Source organism: Centroberyx gerrardi, chromosome 9 (genome assembly GCF_048128805.1).
Source record: "Centroberyx gerrardi isolate f3 chromosome 9, fCenGer3.hap1.cur.20231027, whole genome shotgun sequence".
NCBI lineage: Eukaryota > Metazoa > Chordata > Actinopteri > Beryciformes > Berycidae > Centroberyx > Centroberyx gerrardi.
The window spans coordinates 28145421-28171559 of NC_136005.1; the positions used below are offsets into that span (position 1 = coordinate 28145421).

Here is a 26139-nt window from a genome sequence, read left to right on the forward strand (position 1 = left end):
AAGAAATAGTACTACTCAAGCAATCGCACAGACACACCCACACAATCAATAAGACAGCAGTCAGAACCTGCCACTGTGCTTCGCAACCGGTAACGTCAAACAATCTTATCCTCAGTCATATCGAATGAAGCTATTCTGCTTCGGAATATACTGTACGTTCTCTAGCACGTCTTTGATGTTGCTGGCGCCATTGCCTTGCCACTGCCGCCATTGTCATGGGGAAGGGTGAACATTACATTAGGGCTGAACAATTAATCAAATCGCAATATGGCCTACTGCAATTTTCAAATCGCAGGAGGCGCAATATTTGTTAAAGGCGAAATGTGTGTCAAAATACCATTTTAAATTAAATATTGTCGTGCTGCAGAGATGTCCTGGCCTACACATCATATTCTACAGACTTAAGAAAACATCTTTGTTTGGTACAGATCCCCGCAAAAATCACACCATAATCATTTTAATACGTTTTTCAATGAAAATGAGAATAATGATGTAAAAATGATCATTCCCTCTAATATCGCAAATCATATCGCAATTGCAATATCAGTCAAAATAATCGCAATTAGATATTTTTTCAAAATCGTTCAGCCCTACATTACATCCCTCTGAAATACACCTATAGGTTCCATCACTGCCAGCTTTCAGGAGGTCTTAACTGCATTGGCATTAACTGTGTGGAACAACTGGCGTCTGTCTTTGTGAATCAGACGCATCACATGATCAGCCTTATTTGCATTGAAAGGGCTGGTTTATGCTCTGAAATATATGTAGAGAACTTCATTTAAATAGCATGAACAACAAAGGCGCAGTGCGTTGCTCTTTGCTGGGCAGCGCAATTAAGTGCGCATTCCCTGCGGATGGTTTGTGAATTGTTCAATTGTTTCTCTCTCATTTGCAAAGTTTAATGGGGGCAACTGTGTCGCAATTCTTTAGTGGATTCCCCCGAATGTCTATCATTTAACATGTAAAAATGTCCCTTCCTTTGCTCATTTATAAGCTACAGTACAATTCAAGTTATCTCACCTACTCCACGCACTGTGGGTGTGTCCCCCGACATGGACGAATAAATCTGAGACGGGCGATATACATGATGATGATTGACTTAATAGGACGATGTACACTAGTACCCAATCATAATGAGTAAAGAAATGAAACAATATGATATAATATGCTATATATAAATAGATACTACACACAACAGTAATTTACCCAAGTGTGAATTATTTTTTTAAGTTAAAAATGTACTGTATAAACATACTATATAAACATATGCAGTATGGAATAGGAATGAATGTATCAGAGTTCCATCATTCTTATATCGTTAGACTGTGGTGGATGGTTTTGGTATGGTGGATTCCTAGGGGTGGGCGTGTGGGTGTAGTGAGGTGTGTGTGTGTGTTGTTTGTGTGAGTAAACTCTGAGGAGCAAGTACCGACCTTATATTTCTCTCCATGAGTAGAGTAGGCGATGAGATGAGTAACCTTGGTACTGAAATCTTTCCGGATGGTCCCGCCCATGTGATGCACCAGATTCACCAAGTTCTTCTGCAGGCACAAACAAACAGACCAAGAACAGGTTCAGCACTACAGGAATCTTTTGTTGAGGTCAAAGCCAAAATAATATGAAATCAAATGAGTAAACTGTGTGTTGGTCCTCAGTTACCAGTCTATTGCAATTCTTCTATCCTTCCAGGTAATCAATTACATTCACTCTGCACCCCTAAGACTGAATCAGCCTCTGTTTAGATGGCTAGAATGACAGCCAGCTGGCCTCTGGATCCCAAGGACCATGTGCGCTGTGAAGTGCTGGGTGGTAACAGTTCACAGTAAGGGCCAGTTCACATGCAGCGTCTTCTGCGCGAGCAAATCCATTATTTTCGAAAGCAAGAGCAAAAAAGAGACGTCTTTTTTTTTCCAGGTGCCACCAAGGCGTCTAGAGATAAAAATATCTTTATTTTTATAATAACTTTTAGGAACGCCACAAGCACACCGCATGTCACATAGCCTGAAGGCCTGAAACAAGCTTCGACTCGTTCGATCAACCGATGATATTCTCCATACTCTTGTATTTCTGCGGGCTTGGAGAAAGGGATGCATTCAGACATGGTGAGTCCAAGTGCACTTGATAAAAGGATGCAAGGAACGCACCTCGTGTTTTCCAAGCGTTTTAGGGCGCTGCATGTGAATCGACTGGCCCTAAGATTACTTTTCGCACTAATGACCAGTGTAAAAAATTGCCATTTCAATTTAAGTATGAATATTACTACCAATTCCATCCTAAAAGTTCACTTTATGGTCAAACTACTTTTACTTACCGTGCAAAAGGATTACACAAACATTGGACATCAACGCTATTTGGTTTCCCTGATCATTCACACAGAAACACACAGGAGAGGCGACTGAGTTACCCAGATTTTTGAAGGTAAGAGGATATAATCACCAATTTTGGGGGTGTAACGAAAGGTAATATAACGACAGTGTTTCCCACACATAGACTTTACTTGATTGGGCCGCCCAGGTATATTAACGGCCGCCAAAGTATATTTGGCGACCCATTTTAGCATTTTTTATTTTTATTTTTTTTATCCGTCCGAGAGAACGACGCCATCCGCGATCGATTACCTAGTGGACAATCTCCCCTCGCTCTACCCCTCCAGGGTTTCCCACACATAGAAAACTTTGTGGCGGGTCACCACAATATCAGCACTGACCACCACAAATTTTCTTTTTTTTCACTATTTAATTGTAGAACTGCGTGTAGCGCATTGATTCGCTCAGCCCCTATATAGCGCCACGCGATCTCTCTCTCTCTCTCTCTTTCTCTGTCTCTCGCCCTCTCTCTCGCTTGCTCTCTCTGTTGCTCCCCCTCTCTCTCTGTTGCTCGGTCTCTGTCTCTCTCTCTCTCTCACTCTCTCACCGGACCCGTCTGTTCGCCTCCCACTGCACACACGTGAGGGATATTTTTTTTCCATGCCAAGAAGACGGCCGACTGAATTCCCAAAAAGAAGAACTAACAGTTAACGTTACTCGGAATACAGCTGAGTTTCCCAGATTAGCACGCTGTATAGCCTAGCTGCTAGTCAGTATCCACTGAGTGGACCGATAACGTTAATATTAACTTTTTAACTCTGACTCTGAATGTTTGCTCCCTCAATCCAGATTAATATTGAAAAATATTTTCAAAGAAGGAAAAGGACTCGTCCTGAGGAGGAGCAGGACAGTCTGGACCAGAGGAGTTGAGCAGTAAAACAGAGCAGATAATAATGTCAAAGGCTGTAATGTAACGATGTAAAGATACAGGAGAGACTGACAGCACAGAGAGATGCAGCAGGGCAGAAAAGCAGATTTCTCTTTAAAAGGAGTCTCATTTCTATTCTTCACCTTGTAGACAAAAGCAAGCAACAGACAGAACAGTGTAGCACTGTTTATATTTTTAAGTTCTGTTATCTTTGACTATTTAAAATGGAGTACATTAGATAATTTTTCAGCCATCCAGGTAATGGAAATGCCATTTCAGAAGATGTATATAGATATAGTAGATATCAACTATTCTGTTCTCTGCCTTAGTTATTTTGTATTTGTCTTTTTTAATTTATGTTTAGTTGTTTTGTTTGTGATAAATGTATGAGATGTCATGGTTTGTGTCTATATTGAAACTAAAATAAAATCTTATAAAAACAAATTAAATGCCATTTCATTGCCACTGGATTGATAGCCTTCCACATAAGAACATTATTAACATCATTAACATTATTAATGAACACTCAAACAAACATCAACATAATGGATCTTTCTATGAAACAGAAGGCTAAGTATATCTCCAACATGTGTGTATGGCACCCAAAAAGTGCAGCGACGCTTTCCATGATACCTATGTGTGTGTTCAGGTGGCGCACAACCTGCATTAATTCAACCCATCTCCTGTTACAGTGAACTCACCACTTCCTCTTTGTTCTTGAAGCCGGTGAAACACAGCGACAGGTTGAGCATGGTGGTGGAGTAGAGGGGACGGCACGAGAACGGCAGGGGCTGGAGAGAGACAGAAAACACTTTGAGAATGCCACAAAAACAATTAATCATTTTTTTAAAACTAAACAAAGAAAATCCCTGACCGTGCGTTCACACTGCAAGCAACATGATTCATAATCACCGGAAGTCCATTCAAAACAAGTCTAGAAGATTACAATTCTAACATCACATTAAACCTGTTTTTGTTAGTATGCTGTCCACAGGTTTTCTATTTTTATGCATAGACTTTTGTAAGCGCAACAAACCACAGCCCGCACCGCAAGAAAAAAAACAAGGTTAACAAAAAACAATAAAAACAGCTATAGTATATGGGCCAAAGGGTGTAAAACAAATAAAGCGGAGGTCAGATAAATGGCTGATATGGATGAAAAAGTGCAAAATGGCTTAACATCGTTTCCCCCGTTATCAAGAGCTATACATCTTTATAGCACTCTATGATGCAGTCTAAAAATGTGTGTGTGTGTGTGTGTTGTATTCGGCTGATAAATGTGCAGAGTGCTCTATGTCTTGTTGATAGCAGCCACAGACAGGGCATATTGCTCACGTAAGACATTAGCGTCCTATCTGAAGCCTCCGTCAGACAGACAGCACAGCAGACGGAGAGGCAGGTCTTGTTGATCATCGTGTGTTTAGACAGTCATCATGTATTTTTTCTTTTTTTTTTGCATCCTGCTTTCTGAAACCGCGGTTCATCTCGGGCCCGTCTCTGGAGAATCCTCCCCACATGACAGATAACATATTTTCCTGAGCATCAGACTGAGACTATAAATTCTTCATTTGGATCCCAGGTTTAAAGGGTTTAAGGGAGCTTGCTTTGCATAGATCGGGACAGTGTTCGGGGGGGGGGGGACTTAGAAAACATTCCCACGTTACCCCTTCATTTAAGTGGTGCACTTCCCACTGGAACACTACCACTATTGCTGACAAAGAGCAGAAACCATTCATGTAGTATTACTGGTGTCCACGATTCTAACAAAACAGTAGTATCAGTCCATCTCTCATGAAATAAATATAAACCCAAATAGCTGCTATATATCTGCTATATACAGAGTTCAGCCTAGGACTTGTCGATTTAGCATTTTTCACTTTTTTTTTGGAAATACTACCTGGGATTGAATATAAGACCAATTCAGCAACCAAAAAAAGGATCAAAAATCTGTCAGAAACAACTTATTTCCAATTGCACATAGCTAATGAAATTTCTGAAACTATGACTGGGCAGTATGAGGAGAAAACAAAATCTGTAATGGCATATTGTATTAACCTACACAATTCACAGCATTTGGCTTATTTGTTTTGCCTAACATTTTAACTCTGCGTTGATAGAGTTGTAATGTATCAATAATAGTTATCAATATCATCAATATCAACTCTCGAAAAGTTATCAATATCATTGAACATAAAAAAAAAAAAAATCTGTCATCACATTTGAGTCAAAATGAACATCATTACGTCATTACATGGTGAAAACACGCAGACCTGTAATAACTGTATTTGAGACATTTTAATACTTTTTAAGGCTTTAACTTTAGGGAATTTAAGACTTGTTCAGACCCTCATCCGTGGATCCAGCCTGTGAGCCACTTTGGTCCCGGATCAATCGCTTAAGAACCACTGTTTTCATAGGAATGTGTTGTGAATCCGTAACTAACCTCCTCCTTGGCAGCGCAGTGCAGCACCACAGGAGGCCCCACGATGCGGTTGTCCCGTTTGTAGAGGTAGCTGTAGTCAGGAGAATCAAAGTCTGTGAGGACGAACACCGTCTCGAAATCAGTGTTCTCTCCGTCTCCGAACTCCTGGACTTGGTCCGTCATTATGCAGGGGGTGTTGATGTCCTGAAGAACAACGATCACAACAGGGAATAACGGAGGAGTAGGGATAAAGGACAAAAAGTAAAAAACGCACCCACACACGGACAGTAAATTAATCAACATACCAGAGAGTGTGGCTTGTTAGCATTGTTAGTCGGGCTGGCTGTTGTTGGAATTTTTTCAATTAACAATACTTTTAATACTGGCTCTAAAACAATTGGATAATTTTTTTGTTAAACATAAGCACATTTTGCTAGGTGATAAAGAAAATGATTTTCAATGCCTTGAAAATCAGTTTTGATACCAAAGACCCACATACCAATATGTACCAATATCATTTCTGATCCCAGGCCTAATTCCTTATTGAAAAGTGCAGTGTAAGCTCATTGCTTCACAATTAGCAGTATTAGCACCATGACTGATTTTAATGAGAAATTATGCTCCTAACTAGCTGTTTTTGTGTATTTTAAGGGCTTCTGTAGAAACCTTTTTCCCCATATTTGACAGATGCCTGGTGAAGAACAGCAGACTAAACTTTAGTAACAGAATGTGTTCCTGCTGAAGGCCTCGGACAGACGGCGGTTCTTTCAGTCCGTTCCATTCACATAAAAGGAATGTCCTGATTGAGGCTGGGCATGCAACACACATTTTTAACAGGTTTCTCATTTGCTCTCACTCTCTCACACACACACACACACACACACACACACACACACACACACACACACACACACACAAGAATTGTACTTATGCTGGTCTTATACTGGTTTCAATGGAGATTTTTATTGTTATACAATGCCATGGAATATACCTATGCTTTGGCATTTTTTTGTCTGCGAGTAATGGGCTATATAAATAAGATGCACAACTATTACTGTATTACTAAATATTATAATTAATATCACCATCACCTCACTGATGACCTTGTCCTTGTGCAAAAGTAAGATTTGTAGGAGTTTCCCTCCAAGTCCAGTAGTTATTTAGTGGATGCACAGTTTGAACAAGCATTGCAGCTTCTAAAAATCACTGTAGCTTAAAATTCAGCAGAGGTAAAACTGATGCAAATCTCTTTGCACAACAGCAAGTTTACCAAAGTGTGCAGTATATGCCAGAGTCAGGGTGCTCTTTTAATACCGCTGCAGAGGCCTTTGCACTTCATAGTGAAAAATAAGTCTGGAAAAACACTGCAGTACACAATCACTCACTCTCATACATATACACAACATTCTCTCTCCCGTCACACACATCGACACACTCAAACCCACAGAGCAATAAAATTGCTCAATGCTGCATGAAACAATCAGTGCCGCCCTCTCAGATGAGAGAAAGCGTTACTCTGAATCAGAGCAGAGTTGTTTGAATCAATGACTTCAATAACGGAGAGCAGAAATTAAATCACAAACTAACTGCCGGGCTGCGTACGGGCAGCGCTGGCTGTGCTGGTGGGGTGAAATTACGTGTGCTACCTGTAAACCTGCTCATAAAACAAATTACCTCGGGAAAATTAGTTCCAGTAGGTGACAGAGGACAAAGGCAAAAAGGAGTGGAGAGGCATCGGCGGTGTGACACACACAGAGTTAGAAACACACACATTATTACAATGTTAGGATCCATATCGCTTTAGACACCTGCGTGTTAATGGGAGGTGACACTCAAAAATCAAAGCTTCTTAGGCGCCTTCAGACCTCGCTATTGATCAAATTTCAAGGCCTGTCCGATGCAATCTACAGTGTGTAAATCAAGTTTCATGGGACTGCTTTCAACTGTAACTTCTATAATAAGGGCTGGTAATTGGCACAATCAAAAGGCCCGCAGCTGAATGACTTCAATACCACAGCTCGGCCGATCTAAGAGGTTTGACCGCATGCCACCTGCATTGACGTTTGAGTGCAAATCTCCCTTAGAGAGCAATCTGCATATCAAGTGTTACATTATTTATAATCAAGTAATTCACCGACCAATCAATTCACCATCAGTGGATTGTCCATGCACAGCGATTGGATGAGTGTACAGAGCGCCCAGTGTGAAATAAGACTCATGCAACACTTCCCCAGGGTCCCGTCAAAGACTCAGTCAGTCATACAGAAAAACAGACACTGTACTGTACCATATTGACTATAGATTTTATCATCAATTTCTCCTCGGCACCTGGCTCGCCTCCTCTTATCTTTACCACCGGTACCTCCATTACTCTGATGGCCTGTAAAAACCAAGCAGCAGGGAAGTGGATGTCAAACACTGGGACTGGGAGAGGAGGAGAGGAAGGAGGAGGACAAAGGGTTGAGAGACTAAAAAAGAGAAAAAGAAACACGGAGAAAGAGGGAGCCAGACACAAATTCGGACAAATCGACCCAAACTGGAGGACGGAGGAGAGGATGGACAGGTGGAAGGATGCAGGGAGAAGGGGGCGAGGAAGGCAGGGGGGCGGGGTCTGTGTCCTTGCAACGCCTGGAGGCAGCGACTTCAAACAAATACAAAGCGCCGGAGGGGGTGGGGTGGGGTGGGGAGGAGAAAGTTCTGGTAAAAATTAATATAAAAGTTCAAAGCCCTCGGGGAGGGGGGGGTAGAAGGAGACGAGGGACAGAAGAGAGAACAGAAAGAGAAGGGGAGGTGGAGAGATGGTGTGTGTGTGTGTGGGTGGGGGGGGGGGTATTTTTTTGACTGAGCGACGGCGGCAGGCGGTCAGGCAGGCAATCGGGAGCGCTCTGATGGAGCTGTCGGCGGATGTCTTTGGATGTGGCTGCGCTGCAGATTGGCAGGGAGAAATAGATGATTTAAGCAGGAAGCCTTCAGAAGTGACGGGGCTCAGGAGACCCGGGGAGGAAGTCATCCTAGCAGCACTTAGTCTGCCGCCGCGCCTCCAAATCACCTTCACATGGCACTACTCAAAGACACAAAAATATGCCTCGTACACGGGCGTACACACGCGGGCGCACAATGGTGGACGCACAAATATACCCAACACATGAGCATGCACTTCTAGGATATTTCCAATACATTGATTATGTTTGGATAGCCTGCCCAGGTAAACTTTTGTTTGATACGTTTCAAGTTTTGCCTCAGTTTGTGTCGGCACAGACCACAGACTGTTGAAAATAATGAACTTGAAAGTAACCAACTGGCCAGTTTGAAGAGCAGGAGGTGTGGTTTGTGGGCACTGCCCTGTTGTATTTTGGGAGCCAGAGTCTGGCTATAGAGTAAAGGGGTAGAGCAGGTGGAGCTGCAGGCAAAGCCAGCCTATATTGCCTTATATGGATGCTCACATGTAGCCTGGAGCCATTGACATTGCCCCCGTACCATGCACTGAAATTCCCGCAAATTCACTTAGCATGCCAAGTCTCTTACAACGATACTTAGCTTGCCAAGTGAAATGCAGACCTGCCAACCTGAGAGAAACTTTTGAGCATGCGTGTGTAACGCCCGCTGAATTTTTTTCAGCTCATGCATGTGTGCTGCTGCAAAACTACCCAACACATACAGTCCATTTTGGATAAATGACCCATTTTCACTTTGACTTAGCTGAGACCAAAAGTGTTCAGATGACATTTGCATTCTGCAGCTTGGCAGATTTGGCTCTTCTAAGCAAGGTGGCTCCATCCTTTTTTCTGCAGGAGAGGTCTCTACTCTGTATTATTGGAGTCCGATATGATCGGCTACTTTTATTTCAACTGCAGAAATAACTCAACCTTGCTGCACATTAGTTAAGAGTTCTAGCCTATCATTCCAACACTCCAAACAAACTAAACACATTGACTACATAGCTAATGCTAGATATCTGCGACACAAAACAAGGACGTTAGCTGCCAGTTGAGCAGCTAAGTTTAGCTAACAAGTGCATTCAAATATCAATATATCAGCATATACAAAGGGTAATTTCTGTTATTTTCAACCAGGGCGTTATTTTCCTAGTTTTTGCCATCATAGCAATTGAATGTTTTGAAAATGTTGTCACTTCACTGTAGAACTTAAAATACCTCCAGTTCGCAGGGAGCACGGCTCTCCAATACATACCCAGCGGGACAAAACAATCTCAAATAACCAAACCCAAAAAGCGATTAAAACACGTCTTTTCAACACAATAACACTGACACAGCAATGAGGCCTGCCTACATTCAATTTTCCGATTATCCATTGGCTGAAACTTGAGTATATTGCGTGCACTAGTTGGCAAGCAGACAGCTGACGTACTCTGATGGCGCGTTCATGTCATATCGGACATTCTAGAGTAACAACTTTTACCAGCATATTTCGATGTCAAAATGCACAGCTGATACAAATACATAGATTGGAAGGTCTGTAAATGTCAGCAAAATGCAGCCAAAATATAGTCTAGTTAGATATATATACACCTGAATAACCATGAAGTCCATCAGTGTTTGAATAGACCAAAGACAGGAATTAACATTTAACAGTGAGCACTGTGAAACCTGCCAAACTGTGGCAAACACTGAGGTCTGACAGACAGGCCATAGCCCCAATTCTGTTTCATCTCCTCAAGGAGAAGTTGAGCCCTCTAGCCCACTAAATTGAGCTAAAATAGAGTTGTGACACTTTGCTCTCTCGCAAATCTTTCCTTTCAAAGTCACAGTAGAGGAGTGGAACAAGACTGCGGGGGGGCAGACATCTGAAGACAAATACGCTTGGACTGGATGGCTGTCCACCTCCTGTGTGCCTCTTTGCGTCGGTCAGAATATGAGTTCGGGCGGTGGGTAAGACGGGCCGTGCCAATATCATACCCAGCGGCCGTCCAAGTGAATTGTCACAGAGAGTCACACCAAAGTCACAACTCCTCTAATGCTGGGGACACACTAAAACACTTTTAAAATTCTAACCGATTTTGAAAATGCATTGCATCACACACAGATTTTCTTTGCTGCCAGCATTTTTACCACTGGCAGAGGGTTAGACAAGGATGGAATACCACATACTGTACTTACAGCACATGCAGACCAAGCAACCTAACCATACCGTATGTATTCCTGGGCCAAGTATCAGAGCAAATACTCAATTTGTCAATAAATCAATGTTCAGGACCCTGCAGATGTCGGGTCGTAAATATCAAACATTGTTTGATATGGTGCCTCAGCTTAGTCAGATTGTCAGCATGGGAAAATCTGGTGTAAATCGGTCTAATAATCCTCTAGTGCAGTGGTTCTCAACGTGGGGTCCAGGGACCATGAGGGGTCCTTGAGGGGGTTCCAAGGGGTCCCCAGCAAATTGATGAATTGTTAAACTTTAGCATTATTTAATTTACAAGAAGTTAACACAATTAGAAATGTAGAAGAATGACTATTTTGATCATAGTTTCACTGTTATCTCTCTACCTACAATACAGATAGTCATGGAATTCTGGACAAAATCATATCTAACAATAAAAATATTCTCAGATTTGGGTCAGAGAGACAAAATCTCATCAAATGGGGGTCTGTGGCTCTAATGTGGACTAAATTAGGGGTCCTTGATATGAAAAAGGTTGAGAATCACTGCTCTAGTGTGTAGCTAGCTGATGGCCTTCCCAAAACTACACACATCTCCTCATTCATCACATCTCCTATAGACTCCTTGTCGGTGATGACAAGAAATCCGGATATGGGAGATTTTTCTTTCAATGCTGAAATCACTCCTTTAACACACAGAAAAACCCCACTCCATGAAAACCCCTCTAACCAATGCGGAGCTGTCGGGTGAGGCTGATAATCTCTGCTGGGGTGATAATATGAACGTCCTGGAGGAGAGAATGGCTGGGATGTAAACACACCAGCCACAGCCAGCAGCGGCAAACAAAATCAGAAGCCACTCATTTCTATGCAGAAGCTACAATTTAATGCTCTAGTCTGGGAAGGCTCTGCAGGCTGCCAAATATTACACCCAGACCCCTGTATTAGCGTGTCTTATCTCCACAGACAGGCAGGTGTGTGTGTGTGTGTGTGTGTGTGTGTGTGTGTGTGTGTGTGTGTGTCATGCGGTAGGGGAACGTGTAAGTCTCCCTTAACTAAACTCACTCATCCACACCTCTAAAATGTGACTCCAATATAAAAAAAAAAACCATTTTCCTTTTGTAGTATCTCATAGGCTATACTAGTACCTCCGAGTGGAGAAATTCTAGTGAAGTGGCTATTTACAGAGGTACACTCCTCTGCATGCAGCAGTGATAAAAACCAAAATATACCCTTATTATAAAAAACTGAAAAGGTTGAACCAACTATTACATGATCACTTTCCAGATCCATCACTAGAAAAAAAATACAGCCTTTCCCCAATGAAAACCTATACAGCCTGAAGTGGGCCTTTGCCTACCCATGTTTCAATAAGAGTTAAATCAATATATGAGGCTGATACTGGCTTTTTATTAAACTATAATTCCGGGCACAGTGGATGTTATGCCCATTTTCCAGCATGCCCTCTCTCCCTTCTAAAAATTAAAAAAATCCAGTTATCAGAGAAGCATTAATCATGTGTCATATTTCCCTACCTCTAGGCGCCATTCGCGTTCCTTCAACTCCAAACAATATCAAAACCAAATTTCGGAGATGGCAATCCATGGATGAGATGTGTGCTTCCAAAAGTTTTGCTAGGCTTCGCCCGATAAAGACAGTGTTTCAACTACATTCATTCAGCAACAGCGGCCTGCCCTGCAGCTGCAAAGATTTTTACTGCCGCTCCTGCGGGATTTCACAATTTGATGAAATGTAAATCACAAAAGCGGAGTTGTTTTCAGCTTCTATTCCGCGTGTAATCGAGGCTGCACGCCGTCTCTGGTGGTGAAAGTAGACGCATCCATTAAGGGCGCGGTGCCGACGTGCCTGAACACCGCCTTTGCTTCAGGAAACACTGAAAGCACTTAAAATAACATTGTTTTGTAAATGAAAAGTAGTTCCTATCTAAATACATTTGAACATTTTTGACTTAACGCGCGCATTCCGAAAGCCCTCATTGGACGAATGGGGCGAGGGTGGGCGTGTCTATGACATTAGGCGAAAATGTAAACATTGGAAGGAAGTAGGCAAAACACCATAGAAGCATTGTTGTCGGAAAAATGTTGGATACTGAAAATAACAAATATACCTCTCCAAATGCTAATGTCAGTTTCACCCAAACACTGTTGTTTTTTTTGTTTTTTTTAATATCGGAAGTCCTGCCTCAGACAGCACTTCTCACCGATTGCTAACATCCTGTGTTTACATCCTGCCTCGTGTCAAGCCTCTCAGCTGGGGAAGAGTTTTTCTGCCTGAAAGTAGTTCCTATGTAATGGATTAGACAACAGTGCTAAATAAGCAAGTAAGCAACTAAATTCTGTTTCAGAGGCTTTTCAAATTTTTCTTTTACAAATTTACAAACACACTGAATATCGGCATAAAGTATCATAAAAATATCGGTATCAGCCTTCGAAACCCTATATTTGTCAAACCCTAGTTTCAGTGTCCTACTTTTCAAACCTAAAGGGATTGGTTTTTTTTTCCAGAGCAGCGATGTTGACAACCCCAGATCATGGAGGACTGCCACGTTAATAGAAGGCAATGGACCACAGCGGACCTTCCAAGCTAATAGAGGAATGATGTACCTGCAGCGCTTTGACCAGCGCTCCATTTCTGCCTGCTTCTCCCACCAGAACCACCCTGGTCTCCACTCTGGGCAGCATATCTGAGAGAGAGAGAGAGAGAGAGAGAGAGAGAGAGAGAGAGAGAGAGAGAGAGAGAGAGAGAGAGAGAGAGAGAGAGAGATGACGAGAATGAATTAAACACAGAGAGAGACAGAGACAGAGACAGAGAGAGAGAGAGACACACACAGGAAAAGAAAGAGGACGAAGAGGGAATGGAGGAGGCAGACAGACACAAAGAGAAATGGGAAAGCGACAGATCAAGAAGCAGGTCGTCTCGGGAGGTAATGTGAAAACGGGTCATACAAAAGAACAGATCGGGTTTTTCTCATTTTGACTGACAGCCTGGGGTTAGAGCCGCCCAATAGACCTGTATCACTGATTGAGAGGGAGGAGAGAGAAAAGGTTGCGGAGAGATTGAGGAGAATGAAGGGATAGAAATATACAGGCGAGGCATGAAACTCACTTTTCCGCAGCTGGCTACAGGGGCTTCTAAACACTTTAATTTCTCAGCTCCAAAGGGGATTTTTTTTTTTGGAGGAGGAAATACTGAAAACAAGCTCTCAAAAAAGGTGGCCAAGGTGAATTTCAAACCCAAGATACAAGAATACCATATGGGTACTTGAAGGGAACAGCTTATTCACTAGCGATTCTACCTGCTTATTATTACGCCTGCTGGCATTATGAAGTTATCAGTTCTTATCATTTTTACAGTCTATTGAGAGCAAAGACGGACAAATATTTCAGACTCAATATAGATTGCATCATGACAGGCCAAGGTGGGTATATACAAGCCGAGGACAAGTCTGTACAGCACTGACATGTTTTTCCTGCTTATGCGCATCTACAGGTGAAGGTGGCAAACTGAGGGAAAAGGGATATAAAAGCTGGGGAAGAAAGAGTGAGGAAGAGGAGGGATGTGAGAGAGAAGGAGGAGGAGGTGACGGCAGTGGTACAAAAAAGAAAGAAAAGCAGGAGGAATAGAGGCAAATTATGTAGATTTAGACGGAAGTTTACAGTAACGTTTGCTGCACCTGCTGTATCTTGTACAAGAGGAGAAGATGATGTTTTGGATAGTTTGGGAAAGAGGGAGGAGGAAGACAAAAAAAAGATGGTGACTCTTGCAGGCTAACCTTCCCCGTCCTCAGATGCCAGGCCCAGGAACACATGGTCCTTGGTGGTTTCGGCCATCCGCGAGTCGTAGACGGACGAATCCACCAGCAGACTCCGAGCTGTCCCTAAAGTCAGTATGCTGCTGTCAGCCATGGCAGGAACCAAAGGAGGCACCAAACTGTCCAAACTATCAAAAGTTAGAGGGAACGAACAGAGAAAGACACGGGGAGAGAACACAGCCGCGCAGAGAGCAGAAAGAAAGTATAGCAACAGAGAAGAAGGGGAGAGGGGTGACAACTGTCAAACTACAGGCAAGAGAAAGAACTTGGCATGGCTTAAAACAGAAATGCTGCCTAAGTCTGACAAATCAACTGGAAAGAGTGATGTATTTGTGAACTATGCCAACTTTTGGCAAAACTAGGCAATGTGGATAAAGTTTATGCAGCAACTTTGAATCTGCGAGGTTGTTGTCTTAAAAGTAAGCATACAAAAGACTTTACAAAATGATCCATCACTGCACAAATTGTGTTCCTGCAAGAAAATCTCCATGTTGACAGAAAATGTAACTACATTTTGTCTAACGCTTTAGCCAAAGCACAGTTGTAAATGCACCCAAGAATGATTGAAAACGGATTTCCCCACATAACTCGCACTATAAGCAATTTGTGAAAATCATAAATTCAGGTTCTTTCTTAGGTGTTTCTGAAGTAAACTTGTGTTAGCTGTGATCTAGAAACCTATCAATATTGCGCATGGACTATTTAGCAATCAGTTAGGCAAACTTTGTTAAGGATGTATACAACTTTACTAGAGTTTGGTTGTCTTTACCGAACCACGGCACTTACCTTAACGTTAACTAACCTAATTTGCGTAGCTAACGTTACCTTGTTTAACTGCGTCATGTAGTGCGTTTCCAATTGCATAATAAACTCGATTTTGGAGTAAACCAAACTTACCGACTATTTTGGTGGCTGCTAGATAATAACAAAGTGACAAAGAAATTCTGCTGAGCTAAACTGGCTGGTCAACCAGTCCACTAAGCTGCCCAGCTAACTTAGCTAGCTAACGCGCTAATTAGCCAGCAACACCGACAGTAACGTTATGGGAGTTCAGTTTCGGTCCAAAATACTCTGCAAAAAATCCCACAAAGCTCGTTCTAAGAGAGTAACATCTGTGCGTTAAAACTGACGCCTGATATCAATACATGCTGCGCTTTATACGGTATAATATTCCAAGTTGTCGAAATCTGGCTGCTTTAGTTTGTTGACAGCTGATTCATTGTAATCCAGAGAAGATGCCTGCTGTTGGAGCTCAATTCAAAAAGCAAGGCAAACAAGGAGCCCGCGCTCTGATTGGACGAGAGTCACAGAAAGCCCGTGGCTTCCGTATGGCGACCCCGCTGATTGGTCGGTTCATTCAAATCACAATGCGCACTGCGCGAGCTGCCAAGACATGCAGACTTCACGTGCTGTCGGAAATTATTCATTATCTCGTGAGAAAACATGAATGAACCCAGCAAAGTGGATACTATGACTGGCAATGTCGGATTTTTCTTTTTTCATTCATTATTTCTACAAACATCATTCAAACAATGATTGTATCAACCTGTAAGGAAACGATAACTTTATACACAGTGGCGTGTATATATAAATACAAATATAGAAAGTGTAACAAACATCACGGTTTTTTTTTTTTTAACATTACAGATTCTTATAATATACCCTTCTAGGTAATATTGTAATTATATTGCAGAAAAGAAAAAAACACGGATTTTCATATGCCCATCTACATTTACGACCAGCAGTTTCGGAAGTAAGAGCTTACGAGGAGTCCATGAAGGCAACAATATTAGAGGCAAACTGAAACTAACACTGATAAATTTACAGTGGCTGGGCAGTTCAGAAACTGACCCCAGACAGCCCAGCTACAGAATTAGGCCAGGTGAGCAAACATGGGAGCATGCAATATCCAGTATTCATCACCCACGCTGAGATTTTCTCGAGATTTTGTACTTTTTATGAACACGTGCAATGCAATCACTGCTTTGCAAATAACTGAACAACATGGCTGGTGCATTTCCTCTGTAGAATTGGCTTGTTATAGTGACCTTAGTAGGACCATCTCCTAATGGTCTCACTATAATATTCCTATAGGGACTCATAGTCATAGTGTGTCTGTGATACTCAATAGTGAGTTTATAGTGCCCATGTTTACTTTATGGTATTTTTTTATATCTTGTGGTGTCTCTATAATATTTCTAAAATATTCCTAAAATATAATAGGATTAATAATAATATAATAATAATTAATAATTTTTTTTAGTAACTTTTTCCGTGCCTCACATTGCTTTAGCGAGCAAACGTGCCCTGTTGCATTTATGCAGGGCGACTCTAACCCTTCTTTACAAACGGATGTACCTGCAAAAACCCAGACCCTATCAATAATAAAATATGTGTGTGATGCTTGGATTTCACCTCTCAAAGCAAAGTAGAGGTGAGGAACACATTTCCACGGGGCTTTTGTGTAGCGAGAGCAAAGCGGCGTCTCTGAAAGGCCCCGCAGCTCTGTGAAGCGCCTTTTGTTTCTCCAGCATCGCTAAACAAAAGTCTGTTCCAGGGCAAGACATTGATGATGAATTCCTCTCAGGCAGACAGCAGCCTTTCTGCCTGAGGTGAGCGTGTCTGATTCCTCACACACACACACACACACACACAAACAAAACACACCGCACGTTTGTATTGCTATACTTGTGAGGACCTTGCATTGACTAAACCTAAACCTAATCCTAAACCCCAAATCCTAATTTTACTGTCACCATAAAATGAAAAATTACCATTTCACCTTTCTAGCTAATTCATAAAGTCCTCCTATTCAACAGTTAATGCCCCAAACCTTGTATAAAATTGTTATTTTCTCATATTTTGATATCAAAAATTGTATTGCTTTTACTTTCAGGAAAACGGCAGATTTTTAGTGGCTACTTCATTCATTGTGTACCAGTAGGCGTACATAAAAATCAGAGATTTTGGAACCCCCACCCCCAACACACACACACACCATCATATAAAACCCACACACCATCATATAAAAAGTGTCAACATGGTATGGCAGTGAAAACAGTTTCCTTCTTTTAAGACACCATGGCTGTCTCGCTGAGGAATTTATTCATTTTGAAGAATCAGAATTGGTGACAGCCCAAGATTATGTGCAAAACATTTTTGAACTTTTGAACACTTTTGAACATTTTTTAAACACTTCTGAACAGTTCCACCCATCCCAACATCCCGTTTCAACTGGAAATACATCGAATTTCGGAAGCAAGGCACCAATGAAATGCTGTTTCTTTGTGACTTTAACCCTAACCCTAATCTTAATCCTAAACCCAAGTCTGAACCCTAAACTAACCCCCGGAGGAAGCGAGGACCAGCAAAATGTCCTCACTTTGGAGGATTTTCCTCACCTGTCTGTCCTCTATACTTATGAGGACATTTGGTCCTCATAAGTATAGGAGAGCACATACACACACATATACAATCAAGTTCACACACAGTGATGCAATCAGACAGACACAAAGTGAAAAAGACACACACACACACACACTTTGGCCCTCTGGGTAGCAACATCCAGTCTGGAGGACAGAGTGAAGACAGACAGACTGACTTCCAGCACTTCCTTTTTTTCTTCTTCTTCTTCTTCTACTTTGACTTTTCTGGAGCCCGTTAGTATGCTCATCGCATTCATGGTGCTGTCGGCCCGCTCCTCCTGTCGGCTCACTGACACACACACACACACAGACACACACACACACACACACACACACACACACACACACAAACACTCTCTGTCTGTCTTTCTGCATTCAGCCCTCAGGAGGTTCGCTGTGTGGAACAAAGCTTTGTCAAGACCTTATCTTCTTTCTATCCAGCTTCGTCCTCTTCCGCACTTCCTCAAACTCACATCTCCAGCTCAGTTCTCTGCCCTCTGACTCCCAGTCACCCCGTGCACACACACACACACACACACAAGCACGGACATGGAGACAGTTTGCTGCCCCTTTTTGAGAGGTAAGCAAGGTTGGCTATTCATTTCAGTTCTAGTAACTTTGGTGTCAATGTAAAAAGCTAATGACACACAGGCAAAAAAAATTTGGGGCAAATTTGGGCCAAAATTGGGCAATGAGTATGAGTGACTGGGCAATGGGCAAGTATAACTGATAAATTTGACAGTTGGAGGGGTAAGCAAGCTAGCTATCTAACAGCTAGCTAGCTTGCTGGATTAAATGTTATAATAAAGAATCACAGCTGTTATTTCCTAGCTGTGTTTACTGTTTAGTAGCAGTTGGACCATTTCGAAAATATTTTGTGGCGAACACAGGTCACCTGACCAATTTTCTTGTCTCTGATTGGCTGATGTTTAATCTTGCCAGCAAAGCTTGCTTGCCGATCAAACTCGGCTAGATTTCAAACTGCTACATTGTTTGCAGTGAGAAAATATCTCCAGAATTATATCTCCAAATTATCTCACAATGTTCACTATAAATTTGCATTGTGTAGCATTTCACTTTATCGCAACACAATTAGTACTACATATAGCCTACCTTAGAAGTACATCACACAGATAGAAAAGTAGGAGTCACCCTCACTTTACCTACATTTTTATTTGTGGAATAGAGTTTACCACCTTTTTAAGTTGATGTAAATGTTCACAATGTAAATTCATAGTACACAGCATTGTAAATAGTATCAAACAGTATACAATTTTTTTTAAATGCAGTGAATCTTAAGACATGACTGTAAATGAACCTACAGAACGTCAGTAACAGACATTATATTGCTATTATCTATAGAGACAATAAAAAAGGTTTAAATCAGAAATAAATGAAATGAATAATTCTATCAATACAGTTATTTTTGAGTGTGTAGCAGGGGGGGACAGACTCTCCAGCAACACACAGTCCTTAGTTTCATGACACTGGAGAGAAAAGTAAAATCTGGAACACATTTAAAATTCAGGGCAGTATTTCTCTCTTATTTCTACATATTTTGGACATTCAAATAAAAAAATAAATGTAATTCTGTCTCTGTGTCATGCACTTTCCAATGTTGACACAATCTGCAGATATGGTGCAATACCCTCCACAACGCTGCAATTGTGGATTCCGGCTCAGCGGAGTACGCACTTATACAAATCCTCGGCTGTTAGATCATCGATGAACCATATCTTAGCATGTAGTTTTATTTTTGTACGCCTGCCATGATGTTAGTGGTGTCGGTGTTTCTGTATCTGGCTGTCTGTGCTGTCACCAGACTGTACAGTGGGAAGAAGAGAGAACTTTATAACGCCAGCAGGCATAAAGAGGGACTGGAAACAGAACCAGACAGCTCTCTTTACCCCACAAACACCCGGAAGGCCGGGGTCACATTTTTTTGTGAGGTCCAATTTTTCACACCGTATTTTACAGTTTTTTTTTTTTTTTACAATTGCTTTGACTCGATTTTCACAACACAGGCAATTCTCACAGCAAAATCTCATTTTGCTCTAACTCTCAAGCATTCCGATTCATTTTTTTAGGCAGGCATCGGCATAAGACGCAAATTAAACATGTTTCCATAAAGAATTTGGATACCACTTATGACGAATGAACGAATGAACGAACGAACGAACGAACAGAAGGAGACCGATCCATAGTCCCTTATATTTTTGTTATGTGGTTATGTTTTGCTTATGTCGCTTTCCTCAAGAAAGGCCGTAAAGTGGCAGTATGTCATCATTCCTTGTATCATGTTAGACTCCAAATAAAAATGTAATTACTCCAAAATCTTCCGGGAGAATGTGAATCGCGACGCCAAATCATTTTAATCCTCTCACCTCGACTAAACGCAGTGTCAGCGTTTCTGTACCTGGACTCTGCATGGAGCGAGGTACTGCTGAGATAGTCTCCCTTATTCTATGTTCACATTCTCCTATCCAAAACAGCAATTTCCTCAGAAGCCTTTATTCACCCATGAAAGTCGGACCTTCAAAAGTTATTTTGTCTCCCAAGGGCGTCCTGTTTAGATACCGTTGACTCTTAAGGCCCTTGGGGTTTTCTTGGGACTCGCAAATGATCCAGTCTCTTCTATTTATGCAAAACCTTTGCAGAAATGCGCCGTTTTACCATATGTCTGCATCAATGCGTGTTTGTACTCACATATTGTGCAGTTTAGGTGAGATAGAGAGGGAAATAGACCATCAGCAGCACACATTTCTTGTATTTTAATTCCTCATTGCATCATCTCCTGCCTCAATCCTGCAATATTCATTTCTCACCTTGAGTACTTTGTCTTTTATATACTGTAAATGTAAGGTACTGTTTGCTTCCAGATGCACGGAATTGCTTTGGCAAGACTCGTTTTCTTCCATTCATACCAATAAAGCTCATTTGGAATAGAAATGGACTGGATATTGAGACTGACTGCGATGCAATGCAGAATTTATTTTCAGAGCGAGAGTTTCAGTCGACGTCTGCATGCTTGGACACACAGGAGCAGCATCAGCCTCAGCAGAGGAGGCGGCAGGCAGCCTTCTGACCTCTGAATATAAAAAGAGGACAATCAGTGGATCGGCCCATATTGACGGAAGTAGCCATTAACGGCGCTGCGGAGGCACTTGATGACTCACACGCAAGTCAAGAAAAGTGAAAACGTCCCACCTGACGTGCTGTTAGAGGATTCCTCCTCCTCCTCCTCCTCCGTGCCCTTTGTGTTGACCAGACTGGAGGCCGAGGCTTTTATGAAAATATTTCAATCTGCATTGATAAAAACTGAAAAAGTGAAGTAAGCACAAGTGTTTTTATTTTTTCCCTAGTTTCTTAAGTGCGGACCACTCTCTGTATCTTGATAGCATGACCTTTTGGTTTTACGCACCAAGCTAAAGTTTGATCAACTACAGCAGGTGATTTCACTGATTATGCTGCAATTGAACTCGGAACTCGGAGAAAAACGACTTCGTAGTGCAGGGCAATTCAATTACAAATTCGATTGGGCCAGATTTTAAAACCAGGAAATGTAGATGGGCCAGACATTTTCAGCAGCCTATTTAAAACCTTTTTTTTAGCTTTTGGTAATGACAAATTTTAAACAAACGCAAATGAATGTGATAAAAAATATATCTGACCCAGGCACATCACAAAGTGCAGAAACAGAATAAAAAAGAGCTATCAATGCACAGAATCATAACAAGTGGCAATAACAGTAACCAATAACACACTCTATCTCTCTCTACCAGTATCTCCCTCCCTCCCTCTCCCCTCTCTCTCCCACACACACACACACACACACACACACACACACACACACACACAAAACAATGTTTATTGTTTCACTTTTGAAATAAAAAAAAATATTTTTGGTCACATCTGACCCAGGCACATCACAAAGTGGATACACGAAGGGAAGCTGCTGTAGCTCTCTCTTGGTCTGTGCATGACCGCACCGGGGTAATACGGCTCTGATCGTAAGATGCAATCAAACTCTGCACTTTAGTGTCCCTCTCCTGTGATCCCTCGGCAAAGTTTGTCCGGAAAGTTTGGTGTTTTTTAATGTGGTGCCTCCGAATATTAGATTCTTTAACTCCCGCAACGCACTCATTGCAAATTAAACACATTGGTTTGGCGTTTGGCGATGGCGGTAAAATAAACAAGTATTTGCCAGTCCAGGCAGGGTTAAACCGACGGTTTTCATTGTCAATTCTACGTTTCAGGGTTGACAGAAACATATTTTCAGAAAAAGTGGGGGTCGTCTTATATTCGAGGACTAGACAAACGTGTTCACAACATCAGATATTCTTTTGAATGGATAAAGTACAGGTGTAAAACCGACTCCTACACGGAGTGTTGCATTATGGGTTGTTTGTAGCCTTAATGTTGCTAGGCTAGCGAGTGTCTTAAAGTCTGTTTATAGTGAGTCTGTTAGAGTCAGTCAGCCCCAGAAGTGTTTCGTTAGTCCAGTTTAACCTGCAGGAGTTTCTGAAGGCTCGTGTAACGTGTTTTTCTGCCACGGAGGAAATAAATTCATGATGAGTGAAAACGAGTCCAAATTTTTATAAAATAATATTACAATTAAAATATTAAAATTGCTATTAAAATAGCCTATAATTCAAGCTCGCTGGGCCACTCGGAGGTTGCTTCTGGGCCGGATGTGGCCCGCTGGCCGCCAATTGAACAGGCCTGGTGTAGCGCAACAGAACGGTCGTTCAAGTCGGAGTTCCCAGTCAGAAACACTTTCTCAACAGCATGCTAGCAGGCTTGCATCCTAAAGCCCCTTTATAATTGGAGCGTTCTCTGATCTGATCTGAGATTCTAGGAGGGAAACCCCTCTCCCTCGCCTGTCTGACTTACTGATAACGATGTCTGCATCTTGCAGCAATGATAGCAGCCATTCTGACTGGACAAGCTCTTTGAGAAAAGTCTTTACAACACCTTTTAAAGGATAACTTAGGTGATTTTGGACCTATATATAATTTGTCTCTTACATGCCTGTAGTACTTGGACCCACAGACAATATTGGCTCCAGAATCAGCTATTGGAAACAGTGATCTCTGTTGTCTCTTGCTGCTAACAATGAGTCCAAATGGGGTACTACAAGTACTACAGGTATGTGAGAGACAAATTATATATACAGTAGGTCCAAAATCACCGAACTTATCCTTTAAAGGGTAAGAAAGATTTGCATAAAATTTACATATGCATGACAATCACAGGCATAACGAGACTTTTTTACCAACACTATTAGGCAGCTTTCCATGGTATTCTGATTTGGTCATTTTGGTGATAGAGTGTGCGCTCTTCCCTGCACAAACCTTCAGTGAATCTGGGCCCCAGGGTGACTTGAGGCCCCCGGAGGACTTTGAGGACAGCCTGCACCCTCACTTCCCTGGAGTGGACGGGGCTGACGCCAGAGTCCTCATCCATCTTGGCCATCAGGCTCCCTATTGCCTTGTCAGCCAGTGTAATGATTTGAGGGCCTCTGTAGATTATGGCAATAAAAAATGAGTTTAAATGAAGTTCAGTTTATCACTAACTGTACTGTATTATTCACTGGCTGCTGGCCGACACCTCAGTGGCACTTTGCTCACAGTCTGTACCGACAGTCCAACCCCGACCGATGCATAATCAAATGAGATACTAAAATATCAATCAATGGGATTTTTGGTAAGTTCATTCTGTTGAGCTTTTATTTTCTTCATTTGTTTTTAACTGGTTCATTTTATGAGATTAGTTACCGTTGAAGTTCGACGCAAGCTCATATCACCCAAGGTTAGTTAGTTGAAATACTTGTACTCGTAGTTTTTAACATCATTTGAAATTGCCGTTAGCTATCGATAGCACAGCTGATAGCATAACTAATAGCATAGTATTTATTGATTTAGTCCTTTATTTGTCAGGGAAAATACAATACATTACAATACATTGTTACATATTAAAGCATGAAACAGATGTATTGCATGATGTAGGGTTTCTAGCTGAAGCTAATTTGCAGCCCTGGTCCCAGGTTAGGCTTTTAATTTGAAAAGATAACGCTACATTATTAAAAGCATAGTAATTACATGTACAAATACAAATACAGTGTGGTAAAAAATACACTATTTTACAATAATTTGCAATAAACATCAGTGACGTGTGTTTGTTTGTTTGTATTTATGTGTGTGTGTGTGTGTGCATGTGGATAAGTGTGTGTGTCCATCCAATTAGAGAGAGGATCTTGGTCAGTGTCTGCACATCTGTTTCTGTTGAAGCCATCGCTTTACACTTTAATTAAAAGCCTTGACATCTGTTTGTGTTTTGACTTCAGATGGTAAAGCATTCCGCGACTGTGTACCTTTTACCAAAAAGCACGACTGACTGAAGGCTCTTTCACACTCTTCCACTCTACAGTTGCCGCTTGGGGCAAGATCGTTCACACATTTGAAAATTCATTTTCTACAAGACAAATTTATAAAACTGTCAAAACTGAGTCGATTATACTTTTTCAGAATTAGGCTGCGATGCCTTTCAGTACATTTCTGATCCATTATTTTCAGCGCCTGTTTATATAACGATGTGATAGGTCTGATTGTTGACTGGGAGGCCTGGCTCCCGCTTTGTTAACCTTATCTATTAAAACAATGAAGACAAAGCACAATGTGGCAGAATCTCCATACGAAACGGCTCCAATGGGAGAAACGCTGTTATGAACACAGGTGGGACCCAAACGCAGGACACGGACAGGGTGGTGTTGGTAAGGAAAAGGCTTTATTGTAAGGGAGGATCTGGATGAGGGGCTGATGGCAGGGAATGGGAATCCGGTGGCAGCAGGGGTGAGTGATGGTAGGGAGGAGCGGGACTTGGCGTGAGCGTGGGATGAGGGGAAGCGTGGCAGGCAGGGGTAGCTTGGAGGCTAGGAGGTTGCTGGCAGGCAGGCAGGGAGACTAGCAGGAAGACAGGCAGGCGGGTGATGATCCTGGGACACAAGAGAGGCTGGTTAGTCACAGGAAACACGAAGGGACAAAGTCACTGGGAGCTCTAACAAGATTGGCCTCGAAGCGTATCTACCACTGAGGTTGAAACAACAATCTGGTGAAGAATGGTTGAAGAACCGGGGTAGATATACTGCAGGCAGGTGAGCTGATGAGAGGCAGGTGAGCAGACTGGGAGAGGTGATGAGCCGAGAGACAGACAGGTGTGCAGGATGAGCAGAGCCGGGAGCCAGGAGAGCGAGGAAGGGAGACCACGCCCACGCCAATACGCACACAAACAAAACATAGACAGAGAGACAGACAGACAGGGGAGCACTGGGAACACAGGGGAGGGGAAACACAAGGAAACACTAGGGAATCTTCTGGGGGTACGGCCACGGCCGTAACAAACGCAACCACAAGCGGTGACTTACGGCTTCTCGGCTGTTGTGAAATTGTTTGAATATTTGTATCTGGCAGCCGCTGAGAGAGAGTTAGGCCAAGAGGCAGTCAAAGTGTCCAAGTGTTGCCTGCAGTGACAGAAGCGGCGGCAGCAGTTACCGTTTCTGTTAAATGGTCGACTTAATGAAACATAGCAGTGTCTCTCTCAGGTGAGGTGAGCGGCATGCAGGCCTCCAACTCAATTTTGCATGCTGACATTCACCTCAGGTCCGGTCCGGTCTGACGCAGGTGATTCAGTCTGGAGCCGGTCTGGCATTGCCTCTAGGATCCTCCACCAAAAAATCATCATTCCTGTTGCTTTCACCTCCATTTATCAGAAATAGGTTGGCTGCAATGTGACTGGAGTTGTAAATAGTTTTTTCCTCAGTAGTTACCAGTGTCAGGGGCGTTACTGGGAAAAAACAATAAATTACATATTACTTTACTTATTACTCCCCAAGAAAAGTAATTAGTTACACTACTTGTTACAATACTTTTGGGGTTACACTGTAAAACAGTGCTAGGCTAACTTGCATTCATTGGGTCAGTAAATATAGTAAAGCCCACATTACCAGCTGAAGTCTAAATAATGACAGACACAAAATCTTTCTTTTAAGGTTTTCTATAAAAATAGAGCCCACAGCATTCAATTCTGACTTTCAGAGTTGTTTTTACA

General features: G+C 42.1%; 1 protein-coding gene across 1 annotated transcript in view; it reads right to left on the bottom strand.

The window, feature by feature from the left end:
* ect2 (epithelial cell transforming 2) overlaps window positions 1-14705 on the bottom strand; it is a 48530-nt gene extending 33825 nt beyond the window's left edge. The window contains exons 1-6 of the mRNA XM_071918319.2: window positions 14570-14705; window positions 13401-13480; window positions 7947-8039; window positions 5681-5863; window positions 3939-4028; window positions 1437-1544 (exon numbers count right to left, since the gene is read on the bottom strand). Of these exons, the coding sequence (XP_071774420.1) occupies window positions 1437-1544; window positions 3939-4028; window positions 5681-5863; window positions 7947-8039; window positions 13401-13480; window positions 14570-14702 (687 nt within the window). The 5' untranslated portion in view covers window positions 14703-14705. The remainder of the gene's footprint in view (window positions 1-1436; window positions 1545-3938; window positions 4029-5680; window positions 5864-7946; window positions 8040-13400; window positions 13481-14569) is intronic.
* Window positions 14706-26139: the final 11434 nt, after the last annotated feature.